The sequence below is a fragment of the Tachypleus tridentatus genome, chromosome 8 (genome assembly GCF_004210375.1).
Source record: "Tachypleus tridentatus isolate NWPU-2018 chromosome 8, ASM421037v1, whole genome shotgun sequence".
Classification (NCBI taxonomy): domain Eukaryota; kingdom Metazoa; phylum Arthropoda; class Merostomata; order Xiphosura; family Limulidae; genus Tachypleus; species Tachypleus tridentatus.
The window spans coordinates 95,680,327-95,700,334 of record NC_134832.1 but is presented as its reverse complement, the minus strand read 5'-3'; the positions used below and the strand labels follow the sequence as shown (position 1 = coordinate 95,700,334).

General features: G+C 35.2%; 1 protein-coding gene across 1 annotated transcript in view; it reads left to right on the top strand.

Annotated features, from left to right (window-relative positions):
* The window catches only part of LOC143222990 (glutaminyl-peptide cyclotransferase-like), a 37,973-nt gene that overhangs the window by 790 nt on the left and 17,175 nt on the right, over positions 1–20,008 (top strand). The window contains exons 2-4 of the mRNA XM_076450316.1: positions 6,572–6,721; positions 13,840–14,109; positions 19,175–19,342. Coding sequence (XP_076306431.1) covers positions 6,572–6,721; positions 13,840–14,109; positions 19,175–19,342 — 588 coding nt within the window. The remainder of the gene's footprint in view (positions 1–6,571; positions 6,722–13,839; positions 14,110–19,174; positions 19,343–20,008) is intronic.

Genomic DNA, 20,008 nt, shown 5'->3' with positions numbered 1-20,008 from the left:
TCACGGCTGAAAGGGTGAGCACAAGTGAATTGTTTTAATTTTAATGAACGCTCACAGCATTCGAAATTAGAAATGATATTTTCAGACAAGTAAATAATATGAAATTATGCTTTTAGACAATATAATTTTCTTTTAATTCCAAAAAGATTTGGAAAAAAAAGAAGAAAGTATTTGTTTGAAAACAAACACTGTCTTATATCTTATAATAGTAAGATTCAAAAATTTATTGAAGAAAAAATGGTTTTGTTTATTGTGCCTAAATACTGCACATTTTACCCGAATATCTTGCATGTACAGTGTAAATTAAAACAGCCAATAAGTGTGCATCACTACGCAATGCCCCAGGTGACTCAGCGGCAGGTTTGAGGGCGTACAATGCTAAAAAATAGAGATTTCATACAATACAGATAGTCCATTGTCCAGTTTTGCGCTTAACAACAACAAACACACTGTGTGGAATTTACTAGAAGATGTAGCTTGAGGAGCCGAAACTTATTACCGAAAGATAGAGATAAATGAGTCGACTTCTGAATACACTTACATTTAACAAAACATTTCGTTAAGGTTCGGTTTCTGAAGTAAAAATTGAATTGCTTTCCGTTCACGAATATTAGTTCCATTTCCCGTTCTAGAAACCGGGTTGCGAAGCCCGAGGTGGACAAAGCACAGACGCCCTATTGTGTAGCTTTGTGTTTAACTTCGAACAAATCAAAAACCCATTCAAATCACTATTGAGAAAACGAGAGAAAGGTTCAGAAGAAAAAAATATATTTCAAACAGCTATTTTGTAGTTAAACACAAAGCTACGTAATCGGTTATCTGTACTGTGCCCACAACGAGTGTCAAAAATCGGATTTTAGTGTCATAAGTCCTTAGACTTACCACTATGATTTCAGAATAAAGGGTTTTACCTGAGCAAGTAAGATTACTTAAAAAATAATAAATGAAATATATTTATGAGCCACTTAATTGAAAAAAGCTTAAAAGATAAGACACAAAAAGTTTACTTTGTAAACATTCAGTCATTAATGCGTACAAAACAAGACACACACTAAAGCGCATACCTCCTCCACGCAACTTTCATCCAATTCGTTTGTTTATTTAGTGTGTTTTTATAGCAAAGTCACATTGGGCTATTTGCTGTGTCCATCGAATGGAATCGAACCCCATATTTTAGCCTTGTATATCTGAAGACTTACCGCTATCCCAGCGGGGAACGTGTTTGTTTGGAATTAAATAACAAGCTACACAATGAGCTATCTGTGCTCATCCAATCAAAGGTATCAAAACCCGGTTTTTATCGGTGAGATTCCGCAAACATGCCGTTGTGCCACTGGGCGACTGATCATATTAGACTCTCAAAAAACTAAAACTGTGTTCACATGTCCGTCGTCATCAACGAACGCGTGCTATATTTGGCGGCAGAATGAGTTATACTATTCTACATATGTCTGCCAAATTTGATCGAAATCCGATTATTTTTGGCTGAGTTAAAGAGCAAAGATAGTATAAAAATGTGTATCCACGTTAACAGATAAAGATTTTTGTGATCTTAGCCCTAAAAAACTAACTACTCCTAAATTGGGTCATAGTCCAAATGTATACCAACTTTCATCAGACGTAAATATATCATGAATGTACAGAGTAAAACCTACTGTACTTATTTGTTTTACCTAACAATATCAACTAGATCATGTAAGCAAATGCAGAACTATAAATTATTAACAGATTAAAACAAATGATTTAGAAAAAGGCAAAGTTCACAAAATTACAAGATGCAGGGGGCCTGGCATGAACTAGTAATTAGAGCGCTTGTCTCGCAAGATGCTATTTTCAAAACTTGTCACCTAAATGGCGTAAGGGCATTATATTGTGCTTTTCAATGACATTGTTTGTTAGAAGTAGAGTAGTTCAAGAGCTCGGTGGTGGCTAGTGTTTACTAGTTACCCTCCCTCCAGTTTATCACTTCAAAATTAGGGAAGGCTAGCGCAGATAGCCCTGGAGCAGATAGATTAAAAAAGAAACAAGTTGCACTTTTATTATTTCAATATGATATTATGAAGTTTTAAAACTGAAGGGCTGGACATGGTCCAGTAGATAACATGCATTTCTGTGGGTCGAAGGGACCAGCGTTCGAAGCGTAATGCTAATGAACATTCTTCACATTTTCAGCCATGGAAATGTTATAAAAATCAATCCTGTTACTCAGTTCAAACAGGCAGAGAAACCACACTTTCTGATAGGTAGAAGCTACTGGCTGTCTGCTTTCCCTGTAGTCAATATTTTAAAATTATAGACGACCATACATAAATGCTATAGGTATCTCTAACCTAGTTGTTTAGCGCACAAGTCATAAGGTGCTGTCCAAGTTGAAAGTTCAGATTGCATTTGAAATAGAAAATACACACACACAGAGCATAAAATAATTGTGCAGTATTTTTCTGTCATTTTTTTTCTGCATTTTACTGTCTAGTTACTGTAAAATATTTTTCTCTAATGTATTATTTATATTGGTATAGGGAAGAACATAAACATTGTTTTATTTACATATCTGGCCCAGTATGGCCAAGTGTGTTAAGGCATTCGACTCGTAATTCGAGGGTCGCGGGTTCGAATTCCGGTCGCACCAAACATGCTCGCCCTTTCAGCCGTGGGGGCGTTATAATGTGACGGTCAATCCCACTATTCGTTGGTAAAAGAGTACCCCAAGAGTTGACGGTGGGTGGTGATGACTAGCTGCCTTCCCTCTAGTCTTACACTGCTAAATTAGGGATGGCTAGCGCAGATAGCCCTCGAGTAGCTTTGCGCGAAATTAAAAACAAACAAACAAATTTACACATGCAAATCTTTCATACTTTCTCAAGAGTTAATCGACTAATCAGATTCTTTTTCGAGCATTTTAGTAGTACTTTATTTTGTAAATTAGTTTTGCCAATGTTAAATGCTTACCTTAACATCAGGATGGTCAGTGCAAACAAATTGAATAGAATTACTTTCACAAAAGCAACTTACAAAATCCTCAAACTTAATACATTTGCCTATGAATAAAGTGTTCTCTGAAAAGTTTTGATAAAATATTGAAACAAAAAACCGGATTTAAAATATGTAATTAAACAGATTGAAATAAGACTGTGTTTTGAGACTTTTAAGAATCGTGTACTTGTTGCACTTCTCGTCATATTTCAGTAATTTAAGGAAGCGATTTTTGTGGAAAAAAATAAGTGTAAATTCATGTTTTTGGTTTGGTAGGAGTTAAGCGCAAGACAATACGATAAATTATCTGTGTTCTGTCCACCTGCGCTATCGAAACTCGAATTTTAGCATCGCGAGCCTGGAGACTTACCATTGAACTAATGGGGGCTTGATAATTTTCAAAATTTGTTTCTGATTAAGCACAAAGCTAAACAATAGGCTATCTGTGATCTGCCCACCACCGGTGTTGGAACGTGGATTCTAACGTTGTAAGTGCGCAGACATACCGCTGAGTAACTGAGGGACAATTTTCATAAGCAGAATAACACTGGGTAACTAAAATGTTTTTTCCGCTATTAGAGTGAAATGCAACCGATTCTGATTGATTTGTTGATATTGATTCTAAAAATCATGTTGAAAATTATCGATCATCTCTAGTTTTCGGGTTATGATAGAATTATTCAATATAACTTTGTACTAGAATTACTAGTTGAAGAGGATGAAGACGATTCATTGTCTTCGCAGGATAGCTTTTCTGTTTCCCATATCGCTTGTGGATGTGACACTGGAAGACAACTCCCATTAGGTTATTGGTTTCATTGCATATGCAATATCTGAACATCCAGAAACATTAGTCATAAAAAAAATAATAGTCAGTTAAATAATCTTTGGACTCTCGTCACATCATGGGAGCTGCAAATGGCATACTTTCTCTCTTCTTATTCAGCTACTGTGTCAAGCCAAATGTACAAACTAGATATACAAGACTTGTGGAGCCCAATTCTTTTCTTGGTCACCAGTTTTATACCCAAAATAGTGGTAGCAAGCTATTTTTACCTTGCTTGTGATGTTTTTCATCGTGAAACTGTTATATATTTTCCACAAATGTACCAGAAACTATTTGGGTGATTTCTGCACTTTTGGGAATTGTTTGAATTTGAAGTAGCTAGCATTTCAAATGCTTTAAAAATATACAATGATTTTTTTTTTTTTTACAGAACTAAAGTATAAAATATCTTGAAACCATGTTTTGCAGAATTTTATTACATTGTGCATATATGGCAAGAAAAAAGATTGGAATTTATTTTGACAATACACGGAGTGAGACAAAGTGACCAACTGGGTGAGTGAAAAGTAACTGAGAGAGAAGTGTCTGACTCCAGTCATTTTATGCTCAGTAAAGGAACTTCTCGAATGTTCTAGGTAGCCGAGCAAGTAAGGTTTATATAATTCCCAGGAGGATCAAGTGAGCGTGAGAAAGAAGCAAAATAGTACAATTCGCTACACTTATATAGAGAATAAAGCATACATGAACAATATATTTGGACTTTTACACAAATACATTCAGTGTTTGAAGTTGCCAAAAATGTATCCTTTTCACCATTACACTGTTCAACTAAACTTAATTTACAGTATAAACATATTTTATTAAGTTAATTACGTGTTATTTCACATAGCACTGAAAATGTATTAAGATATTACAATAACTCAAAATCTCAAGGCGAAGAACAACTTCTGACTACATTTTCGAACTCAGCACCATGAAAATTACCTGCATCACTTGCATTTTCTCCAGTGGTAAGATTTGTGTCGGTCCAGCATGGCTAAGTGTGTTAAGGCGTTCGACTCGTAATCTTAGGGTTTCCGGTTTCGAATCACAGTTGCACCAAACATGCTGGACCTTTCAGCATACTTGGTGGGGGCGTTATAATGTTACGGGCAATCCCACTATTCGTTGGTAAAAGAGTAGCCCAAGAGTTGGCGGTGGGTGGTGATGACTAGCTGCCTTCCCTTTAGTCTTACACTGCTAAATTAGGGACGGCTAGCACAGATAACCCTCGAGTAGCTTTGTGCGAAATTCAAAACAAACAAACAAACAAACAAAAGATTTGTGTTAGTCAGTGTAATCCTCAAAAATAAGCTTGTTAAAACGTTTAACTGATGCACAGTTTCTGAAGTTATTGAATAACTATGTTTTATAAAATTTGTATAAAACACGAAACAAAAATATTTTAAGGAACACAACAGTGTTTTATTGTGTTTTAGTGAGAATGGGTGTTACTATCACATACCCATTTGTTAGAAATGTTATCTTGGGAATATACGGATGAGTGACTGACCGCAGATGTGACTTGCTTGATAGGCGGGTCTCTTTGTGGGCAGTAGCGGTTTCTCTTGTATTGATAAAGTTGGATATGGTCAATATCGGTCACATTTTATGACAGTCTTATACAATTGGTAGCAGTCTTTAAACAAAAGATGACTGATCCATCAAAAATTTCTAATCAAGCTCTCTTGGATCTAAACAAGTTTTAGTTTGGTTTGATTTCGAGGAACAATACACGACATTTATCTACTCCTTATTTAGCACAGAAAGACCAGAGAGAAGGAAACTAACTATCACCATCCTCCACCAATTCTGGGATATTCTTTTACCAACGAATAGTGGTATCAAACGTCAAATTATAACGCCTTCACGGCTGAAAGGGCCAGCATGTTTGGTGGAATTTCAACCCGCGACCTTCAGATTGCGAGTCAAACGCTCTAACCACGTGGCCATTCCGCGTCCCCTAAACAAATAAATATGCCCATTTATATTAGCCTCTCTTGCTTACTAGGGACACCAGGACTCTTTGACCTTGGCGCTTTTAACTGGAAGACGAATGGCTGGAGTTAAGGCCTGCCTGTGTTATGCTTCTCTGTCCCTGAATAAGAAACTTCCCCAGTTGTTTAAGTTTACCCAACTGTATAATGGGTACCAGCTATTAGCTGGGGTTATTTTGAACTGAAATGAAATGGCATTTCATTCAGAGGGAATATGTTACCATTCTTACCCATGTGTGCCAGTTACACAGGAGTTCAGCACTGACTATTATAACACCAAAAATGGAGGTTCGATACTCGTGGTGGCAAAACACAGATTGTCCATTGTGTAAGTTTGTGCTTCACAATAAACAAACAAGCAAAAGCTATCTGAAAATGTTTAGTATATACGAATATAGTATCATACCATATTTCATTCCTTTATCAAAAAAGGCACGGTTGATTGTCATATTTCTGCTCCACTATTATATTATTTTATAAGTAGTTTTATTAAGTTTATTCAGTAAAGCATAAACCAGTGTAATACAATACCTATCTCTATCTTTTGTAATGTATGGCAACTTATGTCTTAAAATTATCTAAATTTTCAATTTAATTAAATCGTTACTAACGTATCATCTGTTATAGTTTACTGTTTTTCTGAAAGTTTCGCAATATTGTAATACTTTGTTTCCTACTTCTCGCAAAGGTTGTGGACGTACGCGTCTTCCAACAAATTCATAGATGTGTATGGTTTCTGAATGAATAAATTAGTGTATTACAAAACTTTTTACAGTGGCCTATTGAACCAAAACTATTTTCTGATGAAGATATCAAAACGTTAAGTCATGCTGTTGCCAGTCGTCAAAGTGATTTTAACGCAATACTGAAGAATGTACTTGTTCCCAGAGTTCCCGGAACGATTGGACACGACAACGTTAAAAAGGTAACAGAATTAAAAGATTTTTATTCTTATATCATTTTAACTTTGTACTATTTTAAAACTCACGATATTGATCGCTGAAAGTTGGAGAAAGGTTGAAAGAAAGGCCTGATATTCATGATAAATAGCATGTTAAAATAGCAGACATTTTTTTCAATACATTCCTATCCATTACACATTTCAAACAAGAGATATGTAAAAAATATAAGTTCTGAACTATATTTCGTCTGCTACAAATCACTGCCCAAAAGATTTTTCGTTAGAACGTGAAATCTACGCTTATTGCTGGATGGTGAAAATCAAAAATCTACCTGAAACATTAAATATATCAATGCAAAAACTTTAATATGACTATATTGAACACTGAGAGCTAATAAAGCAATGAAAAAAGAAGAGATATCGCTTTTTACGTTCACTTGAAAATTTTCATAATTTCATATTAAGTATTCCGGTGGGACAGCGATTCGATTCCCCTCAGTGGACACAGCAGATGGCCCAATATGGCTCTGTTATAAGGAAACACACGAACTGTCTTATTAGAGATATGTGTGAAAAAAAAAAAAATCAGTCCCTCTGTGACCTGGGTTGCGAGGTGTTAGAGACCGAGTGCTTAATTATGTTTTAAATATTGATTTAACATAAGCTAGTCTTTAAATACTGCTGTAGATTAAAGGCTTGCCAACTATAGTTCAGTAATGTAAATAAGTGGTTTTTGATGTTCTAACTACAGCATAAGACGTTATGTATTTGAAATAAAATCGAGTAGATTTTTGTTTCTTGGGATGATTACAGTAGCAGCGAGGGCAAACGTGAGTGTTTTTACACACATTAAAAAGAAACAATTACGGGTCTATACCTAGCAGGGGCGTAGATCCTGGGGAGATGGGGGATACATCCCCTCCTTCATTTTAGGTGGGGGGTATGGTGCATACAATCATCCTCCCTACAGTTTGGTCTGTTGAATTGTTTTATTGCATCACAGGCCTACAAACTGTGTGTTTGTTCTTGTGATTCTCGTGTTTTTACCAATCGAATTACATAATTAGGCCTAGATGTAGGCTTTTTCAGTAGCCGAAATGTGCATCTTTAATATAGGCGTGCTTCTAAGCTTTTCGATCTAAGCGATAGTTCGTAAGTATCAGTCAGTAGGCCTAAGTATACATGCAAGGCTTGCAAGCACTATCACACAATCTACCTACGTCTTGCACGTAGTGTAAGATTAAGTGAAATTTTCATCACAACAGATTGAACAGAGCATGAAATTCGAAAATGCTACTCCCAAGCGCAAATCAAGTGGGAACGTGAACTTGGTGTCTTGCTTCAGAGGTCAGGCAAATACAAGACTATCTTTGAAAATATTGTATCGTCAGACAGCCACAATGGTCCAGTTAAATATTTCGTCCACTGTGTCCAACACGCTGGTTGTGCCGCCTATCTGCAATTACATGGGCTAATGATCACTACAGTGACATTGTTGATTCTTTGTCTGAACTAGCAAATGAAAAATCAGATGTAGCAGTGAAAGCACGAAGTCTGCTGGACAGATTTGACAAAGGAAAGACAGTTTTAAGATTGTTGATGGCTCAGCATCCATTAGCTGAATTAGAGAAACTAAACCGTGGATTCCAAGCAAAATCAGCAACAGTATCTGGGATGATTAAAGCATCTTCAATGACAATTGATAAATTGCGGGTATTGCGAACAGGGGAAAATTACGACAAGATATTTGATGAAGCTGAGAAAAAGGTAACTTCCATAGATCTGATGCCTATTGAATTACTACGCATTTGCAGACCCCCCAGAAAAATCACAGGTGATGGCTCAGCAAACCATTCTGCAACAGCTAGAGATTACTACAGAAGCCAATATTTTGAATTTGTGGACATAGTCATAGAACATCTGACCACTAGATTAAATGCAGACAACAATGACTTGAGGCAATATCCAGCACTTGAGAACATGATCACATCTGGCAAGATTGACAACTCGGTTATAAACTTCTATCCAGAAATCTCTGCACAACGGTTCGAGTTTCAGTTGCCCATGTTCAAAGGAACAACAAAAGCAGCATCTCTGAAAGGTGCGAAGGATGCTTACTGTAAAATGCATGAAACAAGCCAGCAGGTGTTTAGTGAAGCGTTTCTTCTCATGAAAATTTGGTTTGTATGTCCAGTATCCAGCTGTGAATGTGAACGCAGCTTTTCAGCATTAAGACGGTTGAAGACGTGGTTAAGGTCAACTGTGTCTCAGTGCCGCCTCAACCATGTGGCAGTTTGTCACACTCACAAAGATGAGGTCAACAAGATAAATATAGAAGAGCTTATGAAAGAATTCATAAACAGATCATCACAAAGGAGGTCTACGTTTGGGAACATGTAGACTAGAGGACTAAATGAATCTTACTTCAATGAAAAGTATGAATAATTATGTGCTACATTGTATTGATGTGTAATTTTCAAGAGTTCGCAAAGACATTTTAATTATTTTTATCAAACAACATGAATAGTTTTTCAGTAGATATAAACTTATCAAGGGTAATTACTAATTTTATTAATATTTGAAAATGTAATTCATGCAATGAAAGTTATTCGTAGCCTTGTCAAGTACAATGGCCATCTTTTATACTGTGGAGTGTGCAGGAATAAATTCATGTGGCAGTTAATTTGTGACACATTTGTCTTTATTATATTAACATTTTGAAAACTGTTCACAACACCTCACTTATACAAACCTACATGGAAACTCTGAAGTATCGTAGCAACAAGATTACCCTGTGACTGCATGTTTACCGCTTTCAGGTTCACGTAATCAGAGATTAACAATTTGCAAATTGAACAGTCCACATAAGTGGTTGCAAAAATCATCTTCCCCATCGGATGTAAAAAAATCTACTCCTCTAATACCAAGAAACAACTAACACACTCGTTTTGTGTTGACGGAGTTTCTAACCTGTACTTTAGTATGAAGTATTTAACCAGTTTAAATACACATTTTTTAAATTTTACTTTGATATCAAGGGGCGTTGGTAGGCGTGACTATGTGGTATTCTCATGTGCCGTTTACCTTAAAGATAGCAGAAAAAACTGAGAAAATGTTATACAGCTTTAAATATGAACTTGGATTCTGATTTAGTCCCTTTCTATAAACACAATGTAAAATAAAGTGAAAAATGAAATGAGTATTTATTGAAGATGAAAACAATCAAAGCTTTCTCAAAACTGGAGAGAGCTTTTTACTTCATAACTTCCGTATGAAATGTGTAGAAAGTCTGAATAAAGCAATAAAGGTATTAACGACGCTGCCATTTCTTCTAGAGTATATGCGTTAATTAAATCGTTGGTCGTTTCACCAACACTGACAGGAACGGTTTGGGTTAGACTCCTACAGAAAATTGTCAATAGAATCTTTAGTTTTACTAAACGTGGGGGTTAAACAGCAAAATTTAAACATTTCAAAATGACTATTTGGGATAGATAAGAGTAAAAAATATTTTAAAAAAGCAGTGCTTCTTCATAAATACTATGTGAGCGGTATCCAACCGCTTTCACTTTCTAGTTTATTTTTCTGAGTGGATTACTTTAAGCTGCCACAAAGCCTACCAGCCCACCGTATCACAAAACCGGTACACAAACTACGTAACAAAAATTACATAACCTCGCTGAAATTTCTTCCATGAAAAAGCTACGAGTGACACCAAAATGAATGATCCAAAGAGATCACGAGTCGCCCACACTCCAGAACTTACTTATATCGTTAAAGCTATGTGAGTGACTATACATGCGTGTGTGAAATATTCCAAACATTTTAGGTAAAAAAAAAATGTCATCCGTCTAAGCCTAAAATAAGAAAAACAACTTTATTTATTTCACATTCTATATTTTCTGAAGACAAGTTTTATTTTTAATTTCAACATATAATTATGTAGTACATTTAATAAAGACAAAACCAATATTCCAGTTATGTATACACAATAAATTTCTTTCACATACTTCAAACCTTGTGTCCAGCTTTCTGTTTTGGCCGTACAATACTCCACTGTGTTTCTTGATTAGTGATGTATGCACTACGCACGCACACACACACACAAATATATATATATATATTTTTTTTTTTTCAACGACAGATGGATTTAAAGCAAATTAATTTTTGATTTTACTTCAATAGCACGAGTGGCTTTTTACGAGGTTAAAGTTAACCAACAGTAAAATAATTTAATGTCGTAAGGTTTAATATGTTATTACAAATTAAGGTAGGCCTGGCATGACCAGGAGGTTAGGGCGTTCGATTCGTAATCCGAGAATTGCGGTTTCGAATCCATGTCACACCTAACATGCTTGCCTTTCACCTCACGATTCGTAGGTAAACGAGTAGCCTAAGAGTTGGTGATGGGTTGCGATGACTAGCTGCCTTCCCTTTAGTCTTACACTGCTAAATTAGATTTTTGTAGCACGGTTTGTTTGTTTGGGAATTTCGCACAAAGCTACTCGAGGGCTATCTGTGCTAGCCGTCCCTAATTTAGCAGTGTAAGACTAGAGGGAAGGCAGCTAGTCATCACCACCCACCGCCAACTCTTGTAGCACGGACAGCGCTCGTGTAGCTTTGTGCGAAATTCAAAAGAAATTAAGATAAAACACACAAGATTTAACAACATTAAAATTTAGTAAAAATAAGCTAATCGTACAAAATTAAATACAGTATTCCATGCTAAGATAAAACCAAAAACTTTTACGAAGCTGAAGAAAATTAAACGTAAGGATTTAATCATAGAAATTTCAACATATGTAATTGAAGGGCAATAACATTAAGTAACATTATAATAAATAAAATACATGTAGCTATTTTGGAACTACCAAAAGTAAAACTTAACTTTGATAATCTGAATTACCCATTCTGCTAAACCCTCAAACTATTGATGATATAGTGAGGGGCTCTGATTTTCGATTGTTGTTTAAATTCAAAGCTACAAAATGAACTAGACGCACTGTGTGCATCCTAGGGGGACTGAATCCTGGATTTTATTGTAATAACTCTATAAACTTACAGCTGACTTCCAAATGAACTTCATCTTCACTACACTCAACACTTTACATAGCTTTAAAATTAATTTATTGTTAATAGTTGCTTCTTTATCCATGTGCATTTCGCCAGTTGTACTATGTAATTATATCGATTGTTCAAATAACGCATTAGCACTATACTGTGCTGATGTATGAACTAGTAAAATAGCTTCAACCCATTTGGTGAAACAGTCACTAACGATTAGTAAATACATATTATCTTGCTCAAGCTCTGGAAGGGAGCCAGTTATATCCAGGAATTTTCTGTAACCTAACAAATGCAACTGTCCAAATCTGTACCGCCAAATCTGTAGCTTGAAAATAAGGATTTTTCGCACACTGACAACTGTTGATCTCGTAATCACCCCCACCTCGAATCATACGATCATCCAAACCATTGTAATTTATGAATAACACAAAATGTTATGATTTAGAAAGTAAGGAACTTTTGGCAATGGAATTCTGCAGTTGTTTGAATAGTAGAAAATATAATACTCTTCTAACAACTGATTGAACTTCATACCAGTTATACCAAATTAAAAGTTGATGCTGATGATACATTTATGATTTCCTGAATAGTTGGGCTGTTCTACTTCTGGCTTAACCTGGTCTGAGTTGTTATAAATATATGTGATCACTTTTTTCTTCATAAGCCCAGTTAAAACAACACAACTCACGTTCTCTAATTTATCCATCAAGTGGTTAATTTACTTCGCTATTCAAGGGTATGACCGTTACTGAGATGTTTACACAATAGTAGCACATAAAAATAATACCCAGTCCCCATGCTTCAACGTTTATTATTTTACTTTTTTGTCTTTGCTTTTCTATTAACGTATCATCGTTTTATACATCTACTCTCACAAAAAATAATATTCTTTCTATAGTCATACATTCCTGTGGACACTAAAATATCTTCACTGGGTGGTGGTTTGTTTGTCTTTAATTTTGCGCAAAGCTACACAAGGGCTATCTGCGCTAGCCGTCCATAATTCAGTACTGTAAGACTAAAAGGAAGGCAGCTAGTCATCACTACTCTCCGCTAACTCTTGGGCTACTCCTTTATCATCGAATAGTTGGATTGACCCTCACGTTAAACCGCCTTCATGGCTGAAAGGGCAAGCACGTTTAGTTTGACGGAGATTCTAACCCGCGCCCTGATATTATGAGTCAAGCACCCTAACCACCTGGCCATGCCAGGCCTGGTATGGGATAGGCAATGGAAACTCTGCAGAGATAGGGGAGTGCCGCTATTTAAAGTGTGGGAAACATTGTTGTAACTCAGTAGAAGTGTAGTTGTATCGATTTAAACCAATCAACATTTCTTAATCTCGGTTGTATTGGTGTAAGAAGTCATAAGCTAGTTATCCAAATAAACTATGAAAAGGGTTTTCCTTATTCGCAGCATAGCAGCTAATAGAATGGCTCTAAATTTTTCAAATACAAACTTCTATCTCGTGGCTCTGTTATATCTTGACCGATTTGAGATCAACTTGCAGTTATGGATGCAGGAGGTCAAACTATTTTCATTGATATATTTGATCATGCCAAAGTTTCATAGATTAATTTACTCTAATTCTGCCTAATTTTTCACGGTAAATAAAATCACACACACATATATATGTGTGAGTGAGAGAGAGTAATATGAACACATACACACATATATTTAATTTGCTAGGCCCTCAAGCGACATATTAAGAAACCTTTACGTTTCACTTCATTATCCACTACTTTTGCTTCCATGCACTTCTCGTGTTTTAGCCAACTTCTCATATTGTAGAACGGCCTCACAAGTTAACAAAAAACTAAATATATTAAGGTATATCACATGACAAGTCAAGAATGTAAATTTCAATTTCTGACCAGAGGAAATCATATTAGGAATTCATGTATAAGCATGTTTTCTAATTTTTAACATTTATGATGAGTATTTTTTCACAATTATTTAGTGAAGTAAATAATTTGTCAGTTGTTTTAAATGTACATATATATGACAGCAGATAGCAAGAATAACTTTACTGGCTTCAATTAATACATAGTATAGTTATTTTTTATCTCTTTCAGTATATAATAGATTCGATGAAGGCATTACAGTGGGATGTGGAGGTCGACAGCTTTCTTGATGCCACGCCATTGGGCTATAAAGAATTTGCCAATGTCATTGCCACGCTGAACCCCAAAGCATGTCAGCGCCTTGTACTTGCATGCCACTATGATTCTAAATTCAGTACAAACGAAACTTTACTTGGAGCTACTGATGCCGCTGTGCCTTGTGCAATGATAATAAACCTGGCCAGACTTCTTGACAGACAGTTGAAGGTTCAGCGGACAAAGGTTTGGGTTATTATTTTCTATAATTTTGAAACATGATCGAAGCAAAAAAATATTCTATCAACAAAATTTTTTATCATCTTCTTTTTCTACTTCACAATATTCAACCGAAGATTTAGAATGGACTTATTCGCTGTTTTAATGAACAAATTCCAGTAAATAACTGTTCTCCATCATTATAGTATAACAGCCACTTGTTAAAAGTACTGATTAACTTAAAAAAATGTTTCATAATGAGCGTTTCTAAAATAATTATGTGAGATAATATTGTGTAAAATTAATTTAGAATAAGCTCAGACTAATCACTGTTATAAATGAGAATTATAATTTAGTTTTCTATCGACTACTAAAGTGTAACCGAATCTTTCACACTATTATCTGTGCTATAACTTTTTCACAAATCATTACATTTTATAATTAGTGAATATTTTTACATTGTTTTAAAATTTTCAGTGTGCTTGGAATATGCCTTCTCAAAGTTGATTGCTATAACAAGGTTTTAGTTTGTTTTAAAAATAATTCAAATGTGTTTTTAGATTTATTGTGATAATTTAGCGTGCGCGCGTATTCGTTTTCTTATAACAAAGCCACCTCGGGTTATCTGCTGTGTCCACCGAGAGGACTCGAACCTCTGATTTTAGCATTGTAAATCCGAAGACCTACCGCTGTTCCAGCAGGGGACATGTGATGTAGTAAACCTAGTTGTGGTTATTAACTGGTAAAATCATTATTTTGAAATTTATACAGGCTTGTAAGTTTATGTTTAGAGGGTAAGGCATAACCAAGTTGTTCGAATGTTTTAAACTATTCTTAGTTTCTGACAATTTGCTGCAGAAATGAGCTACTCACTTTAGAGGTGTGTGTGGGAGATGATAAAAATACCATTATAAAAGAGTGACTCAAGAGTTAATGCTGAGTATTGATAGTATGTAGGTACAAAATTAAGAACGGCTACACGCAAATAGCGTTGTATAGCTCTTTGCAAAATTTTCAAACTCTTTTTTTTTTTAGTAGAATAAAAGTTCCACGTGAATAATATTTCAGTGAGATGTGATTCTTCTCTTTAAGGCTGGTACTTTGTACTTACAACCTAAATTGAATTTTATAGACACATAGGATTATCATTCAGGTAAGAAAATTCTAAGATTGAGGCATAAATATCTCAATTTTGAGCTGTTAATAGGATAGGAGCTTTCTTTCTGCTGCCTAATAGAAATTAGCGATAGTCCTGAGCCGCTCATGAATATTATGATCATGAGGAACTGAACTGTTAAAAATGACTTTTGCAGTAATTAAACATTGTTTTCAACAGCTGAACACTGTTTTATAATAATTTCAAATTGCACAACGTGTATGAAGGCAAAATGTTATTGTGAAAAGCATGATAAAATCAGTTGAGTTCTAGGTGGTAGTACCAGGGGTTATTTAAACAAATGCTGAGAATGGTTATGCCCTCGGAGGTAACAAAAGTAATTTTACTGATGTTATATATGACCTTTAAGCCGTACATTGTCTTACTGAGTACCTACATTTGATTTTCCTAACTGCATTACATGACTTTCCAGCAGTCTCATTTTCTCTGGATGTCGATGAAGACTTTCCCTGGTTGCCACTTTCATCTTACTGGTGGTTATGAGAAAGTTAATATTTTGTCAGTACATTTATACTTGAGTTGACAAAGGAACTTCTGCAGATTTGTCAGTTCACCTTTACCCTTGTATGGCCTGGCACATACATTTACTTGGTACTCTTATCATGCAGTTGCTTTGCTTCCTATCATTCATCTGGGGAACAACAGACTCTGAATTTTATTCAGCATCAACTTTGAGTTGTTGCAAATATTATGTTGATAGCAATGTCAATTTGTACTTCATTGCTTTCAGCATCCTAGTGGAGATCTTTCTTTATTAATTCTAGCTCCATTCTTCTGCTGTTTGTGAGAAGCTTGAGCTCTCCATCAGCCTGATGCAGGATGTTATTGTTCTGCTAAACAATGAGTTTCCAAACCATCTCTTTTACTGTCTTTATTGTAGGAACCATCTATGGTTATAATGACAGATGACTGTCCTTCCTGATCTTGAAATATGTGCTGAGATGTTTTTTAAACCTTTTCTACTCAACCCTATTCTGTGTTAGATTAATTTCTTCTAATCCCATTGACACCAGACGTTTATTCTACTTGAATTCATCTGAAACGTTAATTTAGATAGTTTATAGTAGTGATTAATTTAGAGCTGCTGTCTATCCATGAATGCCACCTGAAGTGTCTGTGAAGGTAAAGTGATGTAAAAGAGAAGTAGAATGGATCGATGACAGAATGTATTGTTTTTACACTACAGAGCCATAGTGATAATTTTATTTGTAGGTACTGTTTGTTTTTGTTCTGCAATATTACTAAGACTTGTAGAGTATAATGCGGCTTCTGTTGGAGGAGTGGTGACATGTCTTAATAAAACGTATAAATTCTTCAGCTATATTTTCTATTGCAACTTTCAGTCTGTTGATACCTGTGGGAGATGCGGTTATGATAGTGCTAATGTGGCTTGTTAAGTTGAGTTGTTTCTCAGATGTTACCTCCCAGATACTTTAGTGTTTCTTCTAGAGGAGTGTCTGTGAGTATGTGTGCAAAATATAACTGCAACTTTGGCAGTGCTGATCACCATGCCTGTATTGTTGTACTGTTTTCTCATTCTAGCAAAGGATGATTGCATTTTACTTTCAATATTAGTTTATTATAAACAAACATCTTCTTGTTAGACTGTCAAGATGGACTAAGTATATGATGTATACCTTAAAGAGGACTAGAAAGACTGGAGGATCTTGGGGGAAACCATCATTGATGGTGGTCCAGACTGACTTCCAGTTCTCATATGTCATGATGTATATGTTGGCAGTTGTGAAATGTCCAAAATTTCGGTTAATGTTTATAATAAAATCGATAGGTAGAGTTTAAAAAATCTTTAATGTGGAAGATAAAATACAGCAATCAATGAATTTTAAGACTATTTATCAATATAGATATTCTAGAGATGAAAACCGAGTTTTCGAAACTTTAGCTACCATCCTCATTTATGCATACTGTTGATGTACTAAGTATCACATCTACTCAGTCCAAGTGTCGTAGCTTCGGTAATCGAGCAGCTATCATCTGGACGATTTTTTTTATCCTCTATAGCTGTACTTGACAGCTTAGAAAGCAAGGATCGCTATTTTGTTTCAAGCGATGACCTCACAAACAGTGACTGTTCTAGCTCGTGATCGTTGAGTGGCAGTCGTACAATGTAAAACCTCGTGATGATTGCCTAATTTCAAGCATATCGATAAGAAATGTTGCTTGACTAACTCATGGAATTGTCTTTCATCTCTAAATCCAATGTTTCTTTATCTGGCTTAACGTGGACAGACGTTGGGTAAGTCAGTGTGTCTTGAGATGGAATTTTCATCCTTCTTAGTCTCGTCAGTCTCGACTTCAAACTCCTGACCAAGCCACTGTAAGATATATTTGTCTGAGATGTATAGAAGCAGCTTGTAGACATGTTATATGGCTTGTGTGTACCTCACATCTGGCATATCTGGTAGAACAAAGGGGCCAGTATGCTCAAGTCCAGCTAGATCCAACCTGCTTTCATGACGCTGGCATGTACCAAACCCAAATCCAATCTCTACATTGGTGGGGCTCTTTTACCATGTTGTCATAGCATTGCTTTTATCACTAACAACTGTTGTTTTTTTTAAGTTGTTAATTGACAAGTTCATGTGCATTGACTAATGCAAACCTTGAATGCTATACGTATTCCTTCGGACACTGAGATGAATATTCAAAAGTGTATAGTACTTCATGCACCAATATAAGCATGTTTTGTACATAGTTTGTAGATCTAAATTCAGTTGATTTGAAAATCATCATAATATATGACAAATGTTCACCCCAGCCATTTGGCCGAGATGAACAAACCAAGCAAACATGCACTTGATAATTTCTGTTATCTATTCTGCTAACCATTTGACTTAAGGATGATTTATACCAAAGCAAGTACCTTCATAACATCAAACACTTTATATGACTAGAAAACAAATGGCTGTTTAAATTACATCTTTGATCTAATGTGCCAGGGCATGTTATCCACTGGTCCGCCATACATCAGCTACAGACTATATCAATGTATTGCCCAATGGATAATCATCAGCCCACGTCATGAATTGGTTAATGGTGATAAGTATATGTATTGCTAAATATTGTTATTATTATTATGTTAATTGTTAATCAATAAACCATTTGGTCACATTAATAAATTACATTTGATTAATTGATAATTACACTGTTTCTCCAACCATGATAGGTAAAAGAAAAAAAAAAAAAGATTGGCGCAGGGTGTTGTTGTTGTTACAGTCACTTGCCTTTCCCATAGTCAGCAAAATATTGGTGGAAATTGCTGACAGAGTTGTCTTCCTTTTAGTTAATATTCCACAAATAATAACAACAAAGACAGCACTGATGACAAAATCTGCCAAAGTTGTCTTTCTTCGATTCTGCAGTCCACAAACACCGCAAAAAAGAAAAACAAAACTGCTTGACAGTGAGTGACATCAGCAAGTTGCCTTTCCTCTAGCCAGCAGTTTACCGACAAGGAAAAGAATTGCAAAAAAACAGTTTCTGATAGATGCTGCCAAAGAGTTTGCTTTCCTTCTGTTATACATTAGCGATAGCTAAAGACAGCTTTAGTAGTTCTTCAATAACAAAAACAGATTGAACAGGTTTTGTAATTTTTTTCGATTACTTAGATCGTTGGAGTAATCGAGAATAATACTAATTACTAATTTTGATTATTTGATTATTCTGTGACAATTTATATAATCAGGATTTCTAACATCTCTAATACCACGACATACACTTTCAAACTTTTATCCTTCTGTTCATTTGTTTGTTTCTCTATCGTTATGCTTACATATACTGTAAACCAACGCTTCAGTTTGGTGCCTTTGGAGATAAAAGTGGACTGCACTACAAATAATAATTGAAATTCCATATTGTTATATATCTTAATTTCTTTTTTACATTTATGTGTAGAATACACACATGACACTCCAGCTGATATTTTTTGATGGTGAGGAAGCTTTTCAGAAGTGGATGTCTACTGATTCTCTGTATGGATCTCGTCATCTTGCTAGCAAGTGGGAACAGGAGCCTCATGATTCTGAATGTCGGGAAAATGGCACTAGCCAGTTAGACAAAATAGTACGTCAAAATAGATAAAAATTAATAAATGCTAAAAATTGTTCAAAACAGTTAAGCTATTTGATTGGTTTCAGCTCAAAAGTAATGTTTTTAGTGGATAAACTTGTATTGTGAGTCACAATACCAGTCAATAAAAAGAAACAATGGAATTCATGGGACTTTACGTAAGAAAAGTACTGAATTGCATTTCTGTCAGCTCTACACAGCATTAAAATATGTAAGCAATACAGTTGAAAATATGTTAAAACATCGAGGTTAGAAATCAAAATCCCTAGATGTATGCGATAATAATATTATGTATATGATATAAGAGATTAATTTGGACTATTAGAAGTATTTTCATATATATGGCATTATTTTTATTCTTGTTACATGATATATACAATGTGTGAAATGAGCATTATTTCAGTTGGAATTACCATTAGGATTATGAAAGTCACTCTATGATCATTCACGATCTCTTTATTATTATAATATCATATTCAAAGTATGATATCGCCCTCCTTTGTTTGCTTGAAAGTTTACTTAATACTTTCCAGGCTGTTGGTTTTCAGTTTTTCCCATGTGTTATACATATATCGTACATCTCAGATATATAAAATATAACAATAAACACAGAACCACTTTGTAATTATACAGGATGTTCGGAAAGTCACTGTGTACTTA